At 51.5% G+C, this 19,374-nt stretch overlaps 2 protein-coding genes across 2 annotated transcripts in view; one reads left to right on the top strand and one right to left on the bottom strand.

Moving 5' to 3' along the window:
• The first annotated feature begins 422 nt into the window (after window positions 1-422).
• mipa (major intrinsic protein of lens fiber a) lies at window positions 423-8,710 on the top strand. Its single transcript, XM_088633516.1, has 4 exons — window positions 423-1,321; window positions 4,122-4,286; window positions 5,184-5,264; window positions 5,839-8,710. The coding sequence occupies exons 1-4, from the start codon at window positions 962-964 to the stop codon at window positions 6,022-6,024; spliced, it is 792 nt and encodes a 263-aa protein (XP_088489642.1). The 5' UTR covers window positions 423-961; the 3' UTR covers window positions 6,025-8,710.
• A 763-nt stretch (window positions 8,711-9,473) lies between these two features.
• The window catches only part of stat6 (signal transducer and activator of transcription 6, interleukin-4 induced), a 48,558-nt gene continuing 38,657 nt past the window's right edge, over window positions 9,474-19,374 (bottom strand). Inside the window, exons 12-21 of the mRNA XM_088633515.1 lie at window positions 18,992-19,084; window positions 18,642-18,845; window positions 18,443-18,537; window positions 17,744-17,877; window positions 17,048-17,194; window positions 16,858-16,918; window positions 16,618-16,749; window positions 16,441-16,530; window positions 12,596-12,724; window positions 9,474-11,706 (exon numbers count right to left, since the gene is read on the bottom strand). Coding sequence (XP_088489641.1) covers window positions 11,634-11,706; window positions 12,596-12,724; window positions 16,441-16,530; window positions 16,618-16,749; window positions 16,858-16,918; window positions 17,048-17,194; window positions 17,744-17,877; window positions 18,443-18,537; window positions 18,642-18,845; window positions 18,992-19,084 — 1,158 coding nt within the window. The 3' untranslated portion in view covers window positions 9,474-11,633. The remainder of the gene's footprint in view (window positions 11,707-12,595; window positions 12,725-16,440; window positions 16,531-16,617; window positions 16,750-16,857; window positions 16,919-17,047; window positions 17,195-17,743; window positions 17,878-18,442; window positions 18,538-18,641; window positions 18,846-18,991; window positions 19,085-19,374) is intronic.

The raw sequence follows: 19,374 nt of genomic DNA, 5'->3' as shown, positions 1-19,374 counted from the left end.
ACGAGCTGAGCTGGAGTGAAAAGTGGTCCCCAGAACCCCCGACCTCACTCTGAGCTTGTGAAAAGGTCGAGAAATGCTGTCATCAGTAGAACTCGGAGGTGTGAGGTAGCAGCTGCTCCAGTCAGTTTTATTGGGGTGCCGGGGGAGCGAAGTTCTGAAAGTCACAGGGCCAGATCTTGCCCCCTGTGTCCCTCTGTGTGGGTGAGAGTTCAGGGATGGTGGGTGGTTGTGGGGGGCAGGGGGGCATTGACATTTTGGGCGGGCGAGGTGCCGAGGAGGGTGAAGGAAAGGGTTAAGTTTTTTTTCCATTATTTTGGAGGTTGTCGAGCCCCCTCCCACTAAGCCCCTCACCCCCGCCCCCTGATGTGGAGGGGGGCGATCACGTCGGTTTTCCCCCGGGGCCGTTATAAATCCCCCTCTGGCCCTGCTCCGCTCTGACAGAGAGGCTGACGGTCTGCAGGGCTCAGCAATTGTCCACTTGCCGGGTTATTTTCTAGCAACAACTTAGACACACTTAGATGCACAGATCCTGGTGACACAACACGTCCTCTGTGTCTCTATGACAAGACCTGGACGCAGCTGACAGACACACATCAGTCTATCTGTCCAGTCCCGCTCCTCGGCACGGGCAGCTGCTCGAACTGGCCCCATCGTCCGCTTAGGCTCAGATCCCAACAGCGTTCCCGTGTTTTTTCAGAACTCATTTTTTCCGGTGTTTTTCCCAAACACGCCAAGCGGAAAAGAAAGCTCTCCGACAGCCAAAGCAAGCCGGATTTGAGGACGAAGCTCTAGCCGTTAGAAAATCCTCTTTCGGGGTCTGACTGTTCCCTAGTTTTTGCCTACCGAGGGATCCCTGTCCCCCCTCCTGCCAAGCACGCGCGCCCACAGATTGGCTCCATCCTCTTTCCTGCCCTGAATATCCTCCCCGCGGCTGTGCCTGCGTGCTGACCTCCGGCCGACCATGTGGGAGTTCCGGTCCATGTTGTTCTGGCGGGCGGTGTTCGCCGAGTTCTTCGGCACCATGTTCTTCGTGTTCTTCGGGCTGGGCGCCGCCCTGCGCTGGACCTCCGGCCCCTACAACGTGCTGCACATCGCCTTCTGCTTCGGGCTGGCGGCCGCCACGCTCATCCAGTCCATCGGCCACATCAGCGGCGGCCACATCAACCCGGCCGTCACCTTCGCCTACCTGATCGGCTCCCAGATGTCCCTGTTCCGCGCCGTCTTCTACATCGCCGCGCAGCTGCTGGGTGCCGTGTCTGGAGCCGCCGTGCTCTATGGGGTCACGCCCACCAACGTGCGGGGAAACCTGGCGCTCAACACGGTAAGTCCTCTGGCGTCCTACAGCAGGGTAATACCCGGCGTCCTACCTGGCTGTGATGTGATGTTGCGGGCTCCGTGTCATTTTCTTGCTATTAGATCTAGATCTCAAATTTGTTCCTGCTCTCACCCCTGCGATGCCTTTCCAGCCCATAATCCATCATCTGGCTGCTTGGGCAAAAATGCTACATATGTCAGTAATCAGTAATTATGAGAGTACTCTGTGGCAGTGGGGGCAATTGTGCAGTGACAGTAGAGCTGTCCTGCTCTAATGTGTGGTACGGGGTCTTGGTTATTGGTCGTAGATGTGTTCTTATTTCCCATGAGAATAAACTTTTATTAAGAGGGATACTTAGTCTTTTTTTAATACCAGGGATTATCATGCCATGAGCAACAGTGGAATAAGGGTGGGTAATGTTCTCCATTGTCATCGTATATGAGCAATACAGTACATACGCATCGCTTCACGGGTCTAATGTCTAGAAAATGCAACACCAAAAACACCCTTGGTTCTTGGACACATTTCCGCCCGTTCTTCAAACATTTGGCACGCGCACGCCGCACCGCTCTCTCCGAAACGCCACGAGGACTGCGGGCGGTTTTGTGCGATCCCCCGCCCCTGGGCCTTTCGCGGGAAGAAAGGACGCCAGCTGGAATCTATTCAGATGAACAAATACGGAGCACCGTTCCCTGCTGACGGAGACAAACTGGATCAGCCACAGGCGTCGGCACCCTCCGCCTTCTAGGGCAGTATTTTAGAGTGCAGTCGTGACCGCCCACCAACAGGGTTTGGGGTGACTTGGCCGGTTGCCTGGGCTAACGGATAGTGTCTTCCCATGGGAGAATGTGGCGGGAGTTTAACTTCCGGTTACGTGAACTTCTCGAGGAGGAGAGTGTGCAGAAATAGACCACCCCCGGGTCTCCAGCAGCCTCCTCTTTGACTGTTGCACATCCAGATAATGGCTCAGCCCAGGGCACACCGCTGCTCAGTTTATCGAATCGATCTGTCACCCAGTCAGCGTGAGAGCGCAGGATCTGCCTGGATCACAGCCCCCACAGTGGGGTGCGACTCGGGCAGTGAATCCAAAGGGAAAACTAACTGTACCTCTGAACGTGTTCCTCCTGCTCAGCCACAGGCTCCTGGGACTGCTCTAGTCCCCGAGACTCCCCCCCACACACACCTGCTTGTCTTCATGACTGCTGAGCTCTTGACTGAAATGTCGTTGATTTTAAAGTGGATCACTTGTCTGGAACTTTTGTAAGTTTTCGTTCTACTCAAATGTTGGAGATTTTAGGTCACCAAAAAACAAAGGCACAAAGGAAACGTCCTGGTTGTGCTCAGTCTCTCAGACAACTGATTCTTCTGATTCTGAGTCTACAAACCCCCTTTCTTCTCCTGATTAGAAAATTCAGGGAAGGCCAAGATGGGTCTAGTGGCAGATATCAGTATTCGTGCACTAACAGTGTGAAACTGTCAGTCCATCTGTTTTCTAACCACTTCATCCAGTACAGGGCTTCAGGGGAGCTGGAGCCTATCCCAGCAAACAGCGTTCGCAAGGCAGGGTACACCCTGGATAGGACACCACCCCTTCACAGGACACACACAGACACAAACACACACACTCACACCTGCACCAGTTTTCCCAGAAGCCAGTTAACCTGCCAGCATATCTTCAGACTCCTCCAGAGCCCTGGAGGAAACTCACACGAACACGGGAAGAACATGCAAACTCCACACAGACAGCAGCCCAGGAACTGCACCCAGGGTCCCGGGGCTGCGAGGCAGCAATGCTGTCCACTGCGCCACCATGCCGCCCACTTGAGAAACATCTGACAATTCATTCTTGGCTCTGCTCCCAGCTTTATTAATCAAGTGTCATCGGCAACTGGTCAATAGGCAAGGGAATTCAAAAGGCGAGACACAGTTTTGACACTTTTTAATGAATATTTAATGTTCTACAACCATAATGATTTTGTGTCTGTGAAGACGTGCTCTCCAAGGAGGAGAGAGTAGCCCATTGCGTCTCCCTCTCGTCCTCGTTAGCGGGTACAGACAGATCAGGTGACGAGGGCTTCAGCCCTTCAGCATTTAATTTCAGGAAAGGGTGGCCAGAGAGTGGGAGGGAGTGTGTGGTATGAAATTTATATTATTGGCTATTTCTGTGTTGGACGCCTCCATGGATCATTAAGGCGTGTTTATTTCCTAATTCAGTTATTGATGAATTGATTAATTGAATTCAGGAACTGCCGAATCTGAAATGCTTTTGACCCCAAGAACTGCTTCGCCAGCAGTGGGCACAGCTCCTGCAGGGCTTGTCTGTCCTCCGATTTTTAGGAATAGGCCATTTATTATTATTTTTTTAAAAGTAATTAAGTTTATATATCCATGTAATGTATCACTAGTTGTATATGGACGACTCAGCTTTAAGGCAGCAGCTCCTGGGAGAGGATTCACGAGGACACGCCCGCCTGACACGCCCCCACCGAGCCGTCACCTCATGGCGCAATGAGCGCTCCGCAGCGCCTGATTGGTGGAGGGCCAGGTCTCTTGCCGGCATCACCTGCAAGGCTACGGTGCCTTCGTAGGGCCGAGGCAGAAGATCCATGCTTTAAAAAACAAAGGTGCAACAACTGCACAGGTAGTGCATGGTGTTTAGCACAGTAGCAGCTGATGGCCCTGTTAGCAGGGACCTGATCCGTACGAGACCTGTCTAAGTGGAAATCCCAGATGGGGGGAAACTGAGTTAAGCGACGAAGCTTCTCAGGGACGATCCCGCCTCTCCCAACTCTCTGTGTTCCCACAGCTCCACCCCGGCGTGAGTCTGGGCATGGCCACCACAGTGGAGATCTTCCTCACCGTGCAGCTGGTCGTGTGCGTCTTCGCCGTGACGGACGATCGCCGCAACGGCCGCCTGGGGTCCGCCGCCCTCGCCATCGGCTTCTCCGTCACCCTGGGGCACCTGCTGGGGGTGAGGAGGGGGGTCTCTGCGGGGCTCACACACTGGGCTTGGACAACCTGCCCCGGAGCAAATTGCCCCTGCTGATTCCGATTGGGAAAAGAAGGATGGAATTGGGAATGGAGGGTGCAAAGTTACCCCTTCTCCATTCCTCGGATATCACTACTAACCCCGGGAATCAGGGTCCACTCCTGGTCCTGGGGGGGTCAGTGTGTCTGCAAGGTGTCCAGTCGTGGTCCTGGGGGGGTCAGTGTGTCTGCAGGGTGTCCAGTCCTGGTCCTGGGGGGGTCAGTGTGTCTGCAGGGTGTCCAGTCCTGGTCCTGGGGGGGTCAGTGTGTCTACAGGGTGTCAGTGTGTCTACTATCTATACCTGACATTTTACCATGTATGTGATGCAAAGGAGAGTTTAATAAGAATCAATAATTTTGCTAAAAAATGTGGTCAAGTTAACAATGTTCTCGCTCTATAACCTAACTTGAAATGTAAGCGATTTCAAGAGCTGAACAGGACAAGTGTTTTTTTATTGTCTTTGTAAAAAACAAGTCTTGTCAAGTCAGTAGTTAATTTAATTACAGTAAGTTGCCCAGAGCCCATTAGGAAGACCTGGTGTAAGCATGAGGTCTGGGCTCTAGGTTATTGACCGGGTCTAATATGTGTCCTTAAGGTAAGGCTGACCTCACCTCGTGATCCAGTCCAGTCCACTGCAGAACTTTCCTGCCGCCTGCTCCTTGATTATTTTAAGTAATTAAAAATTAGTGGGATGTACCTGATAATTAATTAAGGCGCTGGTTGGGCAATGCAATGGGGTGGCATAGCGAACGGGTTCGACAAGTCTCGGGGTGACTGCCTCTGGGCCCGCGGGCAGTGCCAGGGGGCGCGGCCCACTGAAACTCCTCCTGTGTGTTGCAGATGTACTACACCGGGGCTGGAATGAACCCGGCGCGCTCCTTCGCTCCGGCTGTGCTGGTCCGGAACTTCGTCAACCACTGGGTAAGCGACCGGCGGCCCGCAGCACAAGACAGGTCACAACCGCGAGGAAGCCATCCTGGCCTGTTCGGCAGGCGAGATCCTCGGATCAATAAGCTCCTGTTTCCTGAAAGAGTCCCTGCCTGGTATCAGCTTCAACAACATGGCTGGGCAGCTTGTTCCACACTCCCACCACCCTTTGTGTAAAGAATGACGTAACTGGAAACAATGTGGAAGTCTATTTAAAACCAAGGGGGGGGGGGAGGGGTGTCCATTACACAAAGGGTAGTGGGAGTGTGGAACAACCTGTGCAGCCATGTGATTGAAGACGATACCCTGGAGTCTTTCAAGAAACGGCTGCTTGAGATCCTCTGATCGAGTAACCACTAATTACCAAATGGCCCCCTCTCATTTGTGAGCATAATGTCCCAAAGTACAACTGCTTAGAAGATGTTTACTGTAACCAATGTGCTCTCCTGGAGTGATCTGGACATTTAATATTCACGATTCCTGTACCTTTGGAAACAGAGGACAACATCTTCCCGCGGTGTGTCGGGTACAGCTTCCTGGGTCACTGCCCGCGTCTCTGTCTCTGCAGGTGTACTGGGTCGGCCCCATGATAGGGGGCGCCATCGGGGCGCTGGTGTACGACTTCCTGCTCTTCCCCCGGATGAGGGGTCTTTCTGAGAGACTGGCCACGCTGAAGGGCAGCCGCCCCTCGGAGGCTGACAGTCAGCAGGACTCGCGCACAGAGCCCATAGAGCTGAAGACACAGGCGCTATAAAGACAAGGACAGGCGGCGCACTGACCCCCTTCCCCTTTCTCCTCCCCTCCTCCTCCTCCTCATCCCAACAAACACACATTCGCACAATGACCTCTCGCTCACCCCTGACCTTTAACCTTCCCCGCACACACTCGCCAGACAAGCCCCCAGCCGCCCTGACCTCGGCGCTCGAGAGCCTGGACTGACCGTGGAACCGCCCCCCCACCCCACCCCTGGTCTCCTCCTGGCCTGGAGGGCAGGAGCGGCCGCAAGGAAGAAGAGGAGCCGTCGCGGACGCGCGCCATCGCGCCCCCCTCCTCCGGCCGGGGGCGCGCGTCCCGGTCCCGAGATCCCCAGCGCCGAGGACCCCGTGAGCGTCCCTCCCCCTCATTCGGGTGTCATTGTGGTTTTCCGAAACTGGTCTTCCGATGCAGTGGCACGACGAGGGATGGACGCTGCCATGAGCGTTTCCTTTTCTTGTTTTGTGGTGCGTTTTTCTCCTGGCGCTTCGCTCTCTCCCGTGCCGTGTCAGCACGCTTTGTTTTAAAGCAGAAAAAACGAAACACGCCTCTCCGTGATTGCGCTGAACTGCAGTTTTGAAGCTTTTTTTAAAAATGAAATGACGCACGACCGACTTTTTCTCTTCGTTGTAGACGCTAATTAACCAATTTTCTATATTGCGCCTTTTCACTGTGAGCACCTTTCAAGCTTGAAGGATTCACTCGGCTTGAGCCGAGTTTCTCACTCGGCATTGCCTCAGGTGAGAGCAAATCCCCTTCCCGCGGTAACAGAAGCCACGGAAAAACCAGAAAAGCCCAAACGGTCTTTTAACTGAGGCTGTCCTATGTCCTGATACTGAAATGGATTTCCAAATACCCCTCTTGGCGGCTGGGCAGAATTGTGGGTGCTGTTCCTTTTCTTAAAATGTCCCTCATATTTGTGCTATTGTTTTATTTTTCCTTTTGCCCCAGGGGACACGAAGTTCAAGTTAAGTCTTTATAGCGTGTGAGCAGGCGGATTGATTTGCCTTTGTGTTTCCCGTAGCAACAGGTTGGCTGGAAAAGTAGATCTGGCTTTTCGGGGCCACAGAAGAAGTAGGCTCCTCTGTTGCAGTCGGCCTTGTGTGTGTGTGTGTGTGTTGCGGAGTGGGTGCTTGATGGTGCAGTGGTTTCACGCTTCGGAGTTTCAGTAGGGATCTGGGGAACAGGAGAAGGAGAGGGGGTCGTGTGTTTTTTTGGGGGGGTTGTTTCGGAGGGTTGTTTTTCCTTTCCACTTCTTGTTTGTCCCCTTGGCTCAGGTTCCTGAACGTTTTTTTAAAGCAGGAGTGAATCCTGATGTCATTTCTGGAGCGACGTAGTTCCTAATCAGGTGTTCTGTGTACGTATGAGTACGTTGTGTTGATTTTTGAACAGGGTGAGTTTCACACCTGCGACTCGACCCTCCCACTCCTCTCCCTGCCCTGCCCTTCATCCCCTCTACCCCCCTCGCCTCCTCTTCCTCTTCCTCTTCCTCTTCCTCCACCTGTGTCGCAGACACTGCTGATGTGTCCTGTGCTTGGGTTGGTGTACAGGATTCCAACCAGGGACCTCCTTCACCTATTAACAGTAGGTTGGCTGACCCCCTCCTGCCTGCTGGGGCTCGGCGATTGTGAAGGGCAGAGGCCCAGACAGGCCCAGGGGAACGTGCTCCCCATCTGAGTCGCCACCCAGACCCCCAAATCCTAGAATCCATGTGCCCTGCATGGCCTTAATCACTGCTTCAGGTGCTAACTCGTCGATCATCTAATTAAGCACCATCTAATTAACCCACGCGACATGGTACAGTGTGCACGTGGGGGGGCAGCTGGGCTTATTAAGGTGATCGGAGCCGATACCTGGTATCTGCATGGAAACGAGTCTCCCCAACAGCCTGTGGCCATGTTTCCCTAAAAGGGGGTGAGACCTGAGGGGAGGGGGTCGCTATACACTGGAACAGAGTTTCCAGTTTCCCTATTTCAGACCTGTACCCCAAGAGCACCCCTCTTTATTTGGGGGTCGCTTTGGAGAATTTCCATTTGTTTCTGCTTTTTTTTTATTTTTTACAGTTTCTTTGGTAGGTTTTTGCAAAGCAGAACAGAAATACACGTTTACATGCTTGTGTTTGCTGTCCGTAATTATTGCAGGTACTGAGAGTATTATACTATGACAGTTACTAGTACTATTATATATTTATATCTTCTTGTTTGTTTTCTTTAACATCTTTTCAACAGTTGTTTTTTTTAAAGATCCTCTTCTAGCCTTGCTTTAAAAGATGTTTACTTGCTGCTTAGGTTCTTGGTGAAACTGCTGACATTGCTGCTTTTCCTTTTTAAATCTGTTTTAAAAGCTTTTGCGATAGCTGTGACCATTAGTAAACACGTCAGGGTCCGAGCACACTTGTAACGTTTTGAGAATCTCTCCACGTGCATTGGCTGTGAAACAGTGCCACCTAGCGTCTGCACTCGCCGCTGCAGCTGGCTGGCACTGTCTGACGCAGTTTGGAAGCGTTAATACTTTGGAGTTGTATTTCGGGAAATTCGCAGGAAAGAGATATTGTACTCAGTTTGTATTTGGCTAGTTGATTCCTTCCTTACACCACCCCTCGTACCCGTACCCCGTAGAAAAATAAAATGCTTTTATATATAAATATGTACCAAGAAATGAACAATAAAAAGTTAAAACCCTTGTAAGACATTCGTGCTCTCATCGATTGCAACCCAACAGCCCATGATGAAGTGTAAGAAATCACCACTAGCGTCAGACCCCCCTCTGACAGACCCCCTCTGACGATAATAATAATAATAATAATAATAATAATAACTGCTTACACTTATATAGCGCTTTTCTGGACACTCCACTCAAAGCACTTTACAGGTAATGGGGATCCCCTCCACCACCACCAATAGCGCGGTAGAGCGAGATGTGAATTTGTTCCAACTCCCCAGGAGAACAGGAGGTTGGTCAGGGAGAACCTAACTCAAGGGTGTCCGGTCCTGATCCTGGGGGGGTCAGTGTGTCTGCAGGGTGTCCTACTGGTCCTGGGGCAGTCAGTGTGTCCAGAGAGTACCCCCCCCCCCAACCCCCAAACAAAATCACTCCCTCCAGCAGCCCATCAGGAATCAACATAGCTGCTGGCGCTCAGGACGACAGCATGAGAGGCATGTGCAAGCATTTTTAATCTACACGTGAGCTCACCTTCCAGCAGCAGCTCCTTACTGGGCATCAGCTGTGTGATCTACAGTTTACCTCCGGCAGCCACCTCATCACAGCCACGAGATGGACAACACACCCAGCTGCCCTTCTCACTTGTGTGCGGCTCTTATGTGCTGATCGCCGACTTTCATGCTCCAGGCCTGCACATTTCTCTCTCATATGCAAACAGATGGTCTGCCTACTGTAGCACTGAAACCTTTTTTTTTTTTAAAACAAGTTTTAAGATTTTTCAACCCCAGGTTCAGATGAACATCACAAATATATTTTATTGGGTCTGTTTTTTATGAGTCGCCTGAAAATACAATGCTTCCAAATAAAAACAACAAATACCACTGGAATGGTTTCTTTACGTCAGCGAAAAGATTGGCTGCAAACAGGCCTAGGGGAGGATGAGTGTGGTGTGTGTGCTTTTCTGGGGACGAGTTTGTGCCACTGGGCAGTTTGGAGAGTAAAGAAACATTCGTGCCGATAGGGCTTCAAAGGGATGAGAGAAACAGAGATAAGAGATGGGAATGGCTGATGGATAAAAATCATTTCAAACTATTTTAATAGTGGAGATGGACAAGAAGGAGGGAGAGGGAAAGAGCAGGGCTGAACCAAGTGTTATTTACCCAACATTTCTTATGAAGTTAAGAAATCAACTCGAGTTGATTCTGTATAGGAAGGGAAAGTTCAGTTGTTGAAGGCGACAGCAGCATAATGCACAGTTTGCCCACCTACCTATCCCCAACACAGGATAAATAAGCACATGAGTCTGGTACACAGAGGGAAATCTGACGCCAGCACATCAGCCCAGTCCACAGAGGGGTCTGACACCAGCACATCAGCCCAGTCCACAGAGGGGGGGTCTGACACCAGCACATCAGCCTGGTCCACAGAGGGGTCCGACAACAGTAAATCGGCCTGGTCCACAGAGGGTCTGACACCAGCACATAAGTGTGGTCCACAGAGGGGTCCGATGCCAGTACATCAGCCTGGTCCAGAAAGGGGTCCGACGTCAGCACATCAGTGTGACCCACAGAGGGGTCTGATGACAGTACATCGGCCTGGTCCAGAGGGGTCTGACGCCAGCACATCAGCGTGACCCACAGAGGGGTCTGATGACAGTACATCGGCCTGGTCCACAGAGGGGTCTGACGCCAGCACATCAGCGTGACCCACAGAGGGGTCTGATGACAGTACATCGGCCTGGTCCACAGAGGGGTCTGACGCCAGCACATCAGCGTGACCCACAGAGGGGTCTGATGACAGTACATCGGCCTGGTCCACAGAGGGGTCTGACGCCAGCACATCAGCGTGACCCACAGAGGGGTCTGATGACAGTACATCGGCCTGGTCCACAGAGGGGTCTGACGCCAGCACATCAGTGTGACCCACAGAGGGGTCTGACGCCAGCACATCGGCCTGGTTTTTTATTAGACTATTTCTAGAACTGGCTGTATTACTGCTGTGCCAGAGAGCCTCTGGACACCTCAATGCCACCGCTGCAATGTTCCTGTGAGGACATCCTCACTTTCCATCTCCAGGCAGAGGCTAGTTTGAGGTGCAGTGCAGACATGACACAGGCTGGCCCAAAGCAGAGTGGATGAACATCATTCCCCATCAAATCGTAATCATACAGAACAAGAACAAGTACATGACAAAAAAGGACATGCAGAAACACTTTGGCAGTTCCTTGCCCTCCGTGCCAGTAGTTTCCAGACACACTGTCTCTGGAGTTTTACTCACTGATCATCTCAGTTCATTTCAATGGCTCTTTTCCACCGTGTCCCCTGAGCACATTATAGCGCATCTTCTTAACACCTTCCAGCAGGGGGGCGCCGTTGGTTAAAAACCATACACAGGTTGCAATACATAAATCAAAGTGTCAAAATAGGGGCACCCCTTTAAGATCGGCTCCAGATCCGAGGTTCCTCATAAAGCATTCGGCTATAGTGCATTAGAAAAGAGAGGCTGGGGAACCCCGTTATCAAAAGAGAGTTGGTAACCCCAAAACATCGCTGCCTGCTGCTATGGACACAGTTCAATTACGGATGAGCTATTGACACCAATATAAACAAAGTGGTGGCGGGTAGGGGATGGGGATTGGAGTCGACTGGGGGGGGCTCCTTTTTCTGTAGCCCTCTTGTGTGGTCCTCTGCCCCACGCCGAAGTTATACCGCACTGTGAGGTTTTCGTCCATAGTGTATCTATCACTAGTAGAGTTGTGTTAGGAAGGAAGGACAGGATCGTCACGTATCCAGTGCGGATTCCTCTTCGGAGAAAAAAGGCACAGTGTTAGGATGAACTTTTCTGAAGAACTGAAACCGGCAAAAGAAAACAAAACCACCCAGAAGAGCCGGGGCAGCTGGTGGTCCGTGACTGCCGCCTCTCGGCCAGGGCTCGGGGCGGGCCGGGGCGTCACGGCGTGAAGGTGCTCAGGAGGCTCTCCAGCTCCATGTCGGCCGGGGGGGACGGGTTCTGACTGGACAGCCTGCGGAGACAGAGACCGGTCACTCCCTCGCTGTGCTGCGCCCTGCAGGCGAGAGTCCAGAAGACCGCCAGACAAGTGCACACTGACTGGAAGTGCAGAAAAAAAACTGAGAACAAGAGGCACTTCTCTATACAAAGAGTGGTGGGGGCCTGGAACAGCTTGAAGACATGATGTTCATATTCTTATTTCGACTACCTCCTAGCAGCAGCTAGTAACTGAACAAACTAGAAGGATAGAATGGCCTCTTTCCTGTAACCTTTCTTATGTTCTGCTGTTCTTAAAACACGCCTGCAGGTGTGAGAGAGCACTAGTATTCCTGGATTTCAGAGCCCAGGCTGCACATGCTGGTCAAGATTACTGATGCCTTGTAGAAGCAGAACTCATATTCAACCTGCAACACAGCCTGCAGATTTTCATACTGACAGATTATGATGTGTGCATTTTCTGGGGGCTCTTCAGTGAGAATTTTGCTGTCATATTTTGCATTTTCTTGATACTTGCGTTCAATAAAGCACTTGGTAAATTGAACATCTCCCACCCCAGCTGTAAAGAACTCCATCCCTCACAATTTCTCCAAGCTTCAGATTTCCCTCTGTGTACCAAAGTCAAGGAGAGCGTTATTGCTGAATTGGGATTCCGGAGAACACAACTGCACAACTATGTAAATCAACACACTTGGGCCAGAACGCTCAGGAAACAAAGGGCAGAGTGGACACAGATGTCTTGGCCAGGGGTCATGAAACGTCTCTGGGTTCGACATGAAAGAGCAGTAAGGTGCAGTGAGACTCTGAGAATCACATAAAACCAGAAAGAAACACAGACAGCAACTGAGAGCTTGGCAGAGCGAGAGCACAGTACAACACTATAGTCAGGTGGTGTGTGGACTCACGGGCTGATTGTCAGGGGGTCGGGGCTGGAGAAGAGTCCCATTCCCTGGGGGAGCTGTGCAGCACCAAGGTCAGAGTATGACATCATCATGGCATCTGAGGCAGCGCCATATGAAGGCTGGAACTGTTGGCTGGGGAGACACAGGGACATGTCACTGCACACAGCATACAACACTACACACAGCACACAACAATACACACACACACACATCACTGCACACAGCACACACCACTATACTCACACATCACTGCACACAGCATACAACAATACACACAGCACACAACAACACACACACACACACATCACTGCACACAGCACACACCACTATACTCACACATCACTGCACACAGCACACACCACTATACTCACACATCACTGCACACAGCACACAACACTACACACACACACACACACACATCACTACACACAGCACACATCACTACACACATATCACTGCACACAGCACACACCACTACACACAGCACACACACACATCAATGCACTCCAGACCAGGGTTAAATTAATGAGAATTTAAGTATTTGTATTTGAAAGTTGCAATGTCCATTTACTGTATAAAATAAGATCAGATCATGTTATTAGCCATATACAATTTCTTGCATTAGGAATTATCTTTTCGCATACCCCAGCTTGCTCTCCATGAGACACACAGACAGGGAGAGAAGCTGGGGGTCAGAGCTCAGGGTCAGCCGGTGTACAGCGCCCCTGGAGCAGTTGGGGTTAAGGGCCTTGCTCAGGGGCCCAGCGGAGTAGGATTCCTCTGCCGGCCACGGGATACGAATTGGCAACCTTCCAGCCACAGGCGCAGATCCTGAGCCACAGAGCCACGCTCCACCCCCAAAATATGGAATGCTTCAAGAATTTGCGTGTCATCTGAATAATTTTAAATAAACTGCACAAAAACCATTACTTACATCTGAAGAATCTGAATGAATATATGTAAAAAACAAATATTCTTTCAAATAGTATTTTACCCTCCTTCCCTAAAAACGCCATACTGCTTTTAACTGTTTTGGACCTCATACAATTCAAATGCCCTTAACCACTCCACCCTATGATTTGGCAAACAGGATACACATCAAAATGTAAGTATACAATTCTGTAAACGGACTTAAGTCGTATTTTAAATACTTAAGAAGTGTTTTCACTTACAGTTTTTCTCATTTGGATACACACTGTGACTGAATAAAAAACACTACATAATCAATCACTCATGCTAACATCCCAAAACAAGACACTGTTTCTTCAAAACTATAAACACCTTCTCATTGCATCAACACAATGTTCAATTCTGATGCTCTCCACACAACTCTCAGTGCACGAGCACGGTTCTCACTGTGACCACACCTGTCTCGCTTGTGTGACCACGAGTCACCAATGAAAATTCGATGAGCTAATGCACAAAAACGTACCTCACCTGTGGACCCACAACTAGCTACAATTATACACCCAGTTCTCCTCATTCTCTCAGGTATACAAATATACCCAACACCATGGCTCAGGGAAATCCCAAAAAAGAAAAAAAAAATGGAAGAACAAAGAGCACAGAGGGGTAGAGGCAGAGGAAGACGCCGAGGACAAGGAAGACAACGATACCTTTCAAATTAAATAAGAGCGACTCCGGTCGACAGTGTTATCAACCATGGCTCGAGCATGTGACTAGCCGGCCAACGAGTGCAGCCAATTTAGAGTCGTTACACCGTGGCTGGAATCACGAGGAATTGTCCAACTGAGAACAGGTACGTGTTTACAGTAAAGCTGTACAATATGTGTCTTTCCTATGTCCTGTGTGGAAGACACAGTGCGCCTTGCAGAATTCAGAGAAGACCATCCAATGGTGGGAGAAATCGCCTCTTCAATCAAGAACAAGAGGCTGAAATTGTCAATATGGTGTTGGTAAATAATGGCATGAGAGAAATCCAAACACGCATCATCGAGGACAAAGGCATATTCCCTAACATAAGTAATGTTGCCATATCCACTACTGGTCGTGTGCTGAGAAGACACAGGGTGAGCATGAAGCCAATATATCGAGTTCCATTTAAGAGGAACTCTGATCGTGTGAAAGAGATGCGCTACACGTGTGTACGAGTGAGTATATCATTTCACTATACTTTACTTATTCACTATGCTGTTGTCACTGTTCTCACATGGTCACGTCTTCCTCCAGAGAATACCTGAGCTTGACACAAACGCTGACCCGGTCGGATAGGTCTATGCTGACGAGGTCGGATTCAACGTGGCCAAAAGGCGCCGCAGAGGAAGGAACATCATAGGACACAGAGCAACAGCTGAGGTCCCTGGCCGAAGGGGGGTGGGCGTAACCATGTGGGCTGCTATCAGACTTCAAGGGGTCAGCCATCGCCATGTCATGGCTGGCCCAGACGCCACAGCACTCCTTCGGGAACTCCTTGGTGCGCTGCATGATCTTTCATTCCTGCCCCCAGTGAGACAGCACGGGACCACGGCCCACACTACCTGTGCTGTAATATGGGATAGTGTCAGCTTCCACAGTGCAGGGGTCGTTCAAGAATGGTTCAGCACCCACCCACACATACAAATGATCTTCCTTCCACCCTACTCCCCATTCCTCAATCCAGCTGAAGAATGTTTTTCCAGTTGGCGATGGAAGGTATATGATTGTTTTTTTACAGTACACAGAGAATGTGGTTCTGTTCTTCTGGGTTTTTTTGGGGGGGGCTGGTGATCAAACTCTGTGATTCTGTGATTTTGACATGTAAATAAACAGGTTATTCTGCAGTGGCTGGTTTTGTGTTTTTTTCATTCATATTTCATTTTGATGAGAGAATGTTGTGTTTTGCAGCACAGTGTCAGTGCTCAGTGTGAGCTACAAATATGCTGCATCTATATGTAATTCTCACTGAATTATTTGGTTTTGAGGGCTGTGTGTAGAGTTTTACAGCTAGTAGTGAGGTTTTTCCTTGTGTGTTTAAGGATTTGAGAATGTGGTATTTGATAATCAGCTTTGTGCATATAGTTCTGGAAAACTGGTGTTCTATCTGAGAAATGTGTGTATCCAATTGTGAAAAACTGTAATTCAAGACATTACATGACAAATAACTAATTTCCTAAGAATTAAATCATGAGAGTATACACTGTGTCCTTTAAAGGCTAGCAGTGAAAGTGTGCTGGTGTTTGCCTGCTTTCTAATGGACTAAGCAGGACAGTAGTACGTAGGTGGGGCGGTACATGTTTTAGTGATTGCTCCAATCACGTTCCAGCAGAGACAGAGCCTGGCTGCTGAGCCCTGTTGAATGTCCCCTGATTAAGAGAGAGAATACCCGATTTCCCTGATCACTTGCTCATAAGCTTCTAGTAACATCTTAGCTCTTGTGACCACAGCAAAGCAAACTCCTGACAGCCAGGAGATCTTTGAGGAAGAGAGTAATGAGGAGGAAGGTCTGGATCCCGTGAAGGCACTTTGCTCACACACTACAGCTCCCTATTAAAGATGGCCTGGAATCCGCAGGGAACCTCAAAGCTTATTGTTGCTCCAAACGAAGCTACCGCGTAGACGAAAAACTACTTTCAAATGCCTCCAGAAATCCAAACCAATAGCTGAAAAGACTGGTTTCATATCCCTCGAAAAAGATGTAACTGAAGTAGTTGCAAACACATGGCAATAGATTTCTAAATACATTCCAAGATTCAACCCTGCAAGTGCTGTCTAATGCCGACTTCAGGAGTGCTGTTGTGGAAGTATATTTGCAAGTACTGCAAATGCGTGTTTGACCCAGGTCCCCACACACAGACACCTTTCTGCGCGTCAGGGTTCAATCTAACAGCCAGCCGGGTGGCGGGACTCACTGGGGGTAGAAGATTGTCTGGCTTGCGTCCATGCTGGTGTCGGAGTGGCGGGGTGAGGGGACCATGCCCCCGCTTCCCAGAGAGGAGTCCCTGCGGCACACAAGACAGCTGTCGGTCATGGGCCGTTATCGTAGTGACACGCACACGCACACGGCTACCACAGAGACGCAGACTCACATCAAGCTGCTGAAGGAGTGGGACCCAGGGAACGGGTGCTGCATTCCCATGGCATCCTGGGGGGTGTCGCTGCGCACGGGGGACAAGGCTGGGTGGCCGCCCCCGTTCCCCATGTTTGGGGATTCGTCCCCTCTGAAAGACAGGGGCAGCGGTTAACTGCAGCACCTGCAGGTTGTAGAGCCTCCCTGTCAACACCCTTGATTTAACTGTGGAGTCTTGGTACATGGCGGCTGAGCTCACCCTGCTACTTTGGTCTGAATGGAGACGCCGATGTATCCGTTGTGCCTGCTGGGCTGTTCATCTGACCGAACGGAGAGAGGAGGGAGAACAGGGAGACAGAAAGGGAGAGTTATCGCTGCCCAACCCGTGCACACACACACAACACCCCCCCCTCCTCTCCTGGCCACGATGGTGGCTCCTCTCCGCCCACCTGTGTAGTACTTCTTGAACACGTCGTCCTTCGGGAAGTCGGGGTAGATGTGAGTGATGAACTTGATATCTCGGATGCGGTCGCCCAGGCAACGGATCTCCAGGTCCTTCTTGGTGAAGGGCTGGATGTTGAGGATGGTGCGGCCCACTGCGGGGTGAGAGCGAAAGAGGGCGTGAGAGAGGAGCGTGCTGGGAGAAGCGTGAGGAGGTCTGGGGTGCGTGGGAATTTCACGGAGGCTGCATCCGGCAAGGAGAGAAGACGGTAGTGTTGAACACACTGCGCTGCAGGCCCTGGCACTACATCTCCAGGAACCTTTATAATCTTGGGGGCCGGGGTCCCCGCTGACCCTCTCCCACTGAGGGTGCAGTTTGAAGATACCCCGGTGTAGGCGAGGTGCTCGCCTTGGAAGTGTAACAGGGGGTATCTGGGGACAGACACCAGGTAACCCAAGGGGATTCTGGGTTAGGTCCTGGAAGAAAGCAGTCATTCTGTAAGGGCCCCCAAATTCTTGTGAGGTCCCCTGAGCTCCTGACTCCTGCTGGCACACAAAGCTCTCGGGCCCAGCTCTGTATGGGTTAGACCTGGGCATTGATGAAATCCAGCAGTCTCACGACGGGATGGGCGGGACAGGCCCCCGGTTCCTCTCTGCGGCGGTACAGAAGGAGCAGACAGGCGGGGGAGGGCAGCGGGACTCACCGTCGGTGGGCGTGACATAGGCGATAGTGATGCCCCCTATCTCCGAGTCACTGAAGCGCAGGAGGAAGGTGCCGTTGGGCCTGTCCTGCAGGATCAGGTGCAGGTGCTGCTTTCCAATGAAGCCAAATATCAGCCTGGGAGAGAGCGATGGGGAGAGGGGGAGTCAGGCCGATGGACAGTGATGGAGACGGGCACTACTGTGTTCAGTTAGGAAGATGGACAGTACTGTGGTCAGTGAGGAAGATGGACGGTGATACAGTCAGTGACAGAGACAGACAGTACTGTTCTCAGTGAGGAAGATGGACGGTGATACAGTCAGTGATGGAGACAGACAGTACTGTGGTCAGTTAGGCTGATGGACGGTGATACAGTCAGTGACGGAGACAGACAGTACTGTGTTCAGTTAGGAAGATGGACAGTACTGTGGTCAGTGAGGAAGATGGACGGTGATACAGTCAGTGACAGAGACAGACAGTACTGTGGTCAGTTAGGCTGATGGACAGTGATACAGTCAGTGATGGAGACAGACAGTACTGTGGTCAGTTAGGCTGATGGACAGTGATACAGTCAGTGATGGAGACGGGCACTACTGTGGTCAGTCTGTCAGGCCGATGGACAGCAGTGCGGTCAGACAGGAAGACGGACAGTGATGGAGACCAGTCAGGCAGGCAGGCCGCTGGACGGACAGCGGTACAGTACCCATCACTCCAGTAGCTCTTGAGGTGCTTCTTGGTGAGCTCCATCACTCCGTCAAACCACTGCCAGAAGGTGAAGGCCCGACCCGGCAGAACCTCCTGCGGCACAGCCCCCAGGCAGAGAGAGAGGACATGAGTGCGCACTCACACAGACAGCGCCAGCGCTCCGGCGTGGGCCAGCGTGGGCCAGCGCGCGGGGGTACCTTGTTGAACTGCGCCCAGGACACCAGCTGGTTGCTGAAGTCCCCGTTGATGTCGTGTTTGTCGAAGATCTTCTGTGCCAGGAAGTGCAGGTTGTACGAGTCGAGCCCCCGCTGGGTCTGCACCTCTGACATGAACTTGCTGTTCAGGGTCATGCACATCTGCTTCCAGGGCACGCGCTCGGGCACCACGAAGGGCACGCGGTCCTGCGCGCACACAGACACGGACACGGGCCGTTACTGAGGCAGAGGCGCCGACGCCCAGGCGGGCATGCAGAGGGGGTTTGAGGTGGCGGGGAGGCAGCGGACAGACGGAGGGCGCAGGCGGCACTAGGACGGGTGCTCAGACTCACGGGCTCCGAGAAGGCGCAGTCCCAGATGATGGTGGCCAGGGCGTTGTTGTCCTGGCTGCCGTGGACGATCACCACGATGGGCAGTGAAATCACCTGTATCGACACGTACACTGTCACTACGCACTGGGGAAGAGGGGAGGGAGGGGACTGTCGTCTGACTTGGCCCTGTGTTGCACTAAGACCTGTTGTGCTGTATTGTGTATCCTGTACTGCACTGGACTGGGCTGTGTTGTCCTGTTCTGCACTGGGCTGGGTTGGATGGTGTTGTCCTGTACTGCACTGGACTGGACTAGGCTGGGCTGTGTTGTCCTGTACTGCACTGGACTGGGTTGGGCTGTGTTGTCCTGTACTTCACTGGACTGCGTTGGGCTGTGCTATCCTGT

This window comes from Lepisosteus platostomus, chromosome 1 (genome assembly GCF_059453375.1).
Source record: "Lepisosteus platostomus isolate fLepPlt1 chromosome 1, fLepPlt1.hap1, whole genome shotgun sequence".
In the NCBI taxonomy this organism is placed as follows: Eukaryota; Metazoa; Chordata; class Actinopteri; order Semionotiformes; family Lepisosteidae; genus Lepisosteus; species Lepisosteus platostomus.
This window is presented reverse-complemented; position numbering and strand designations above follow the sequence as displayed.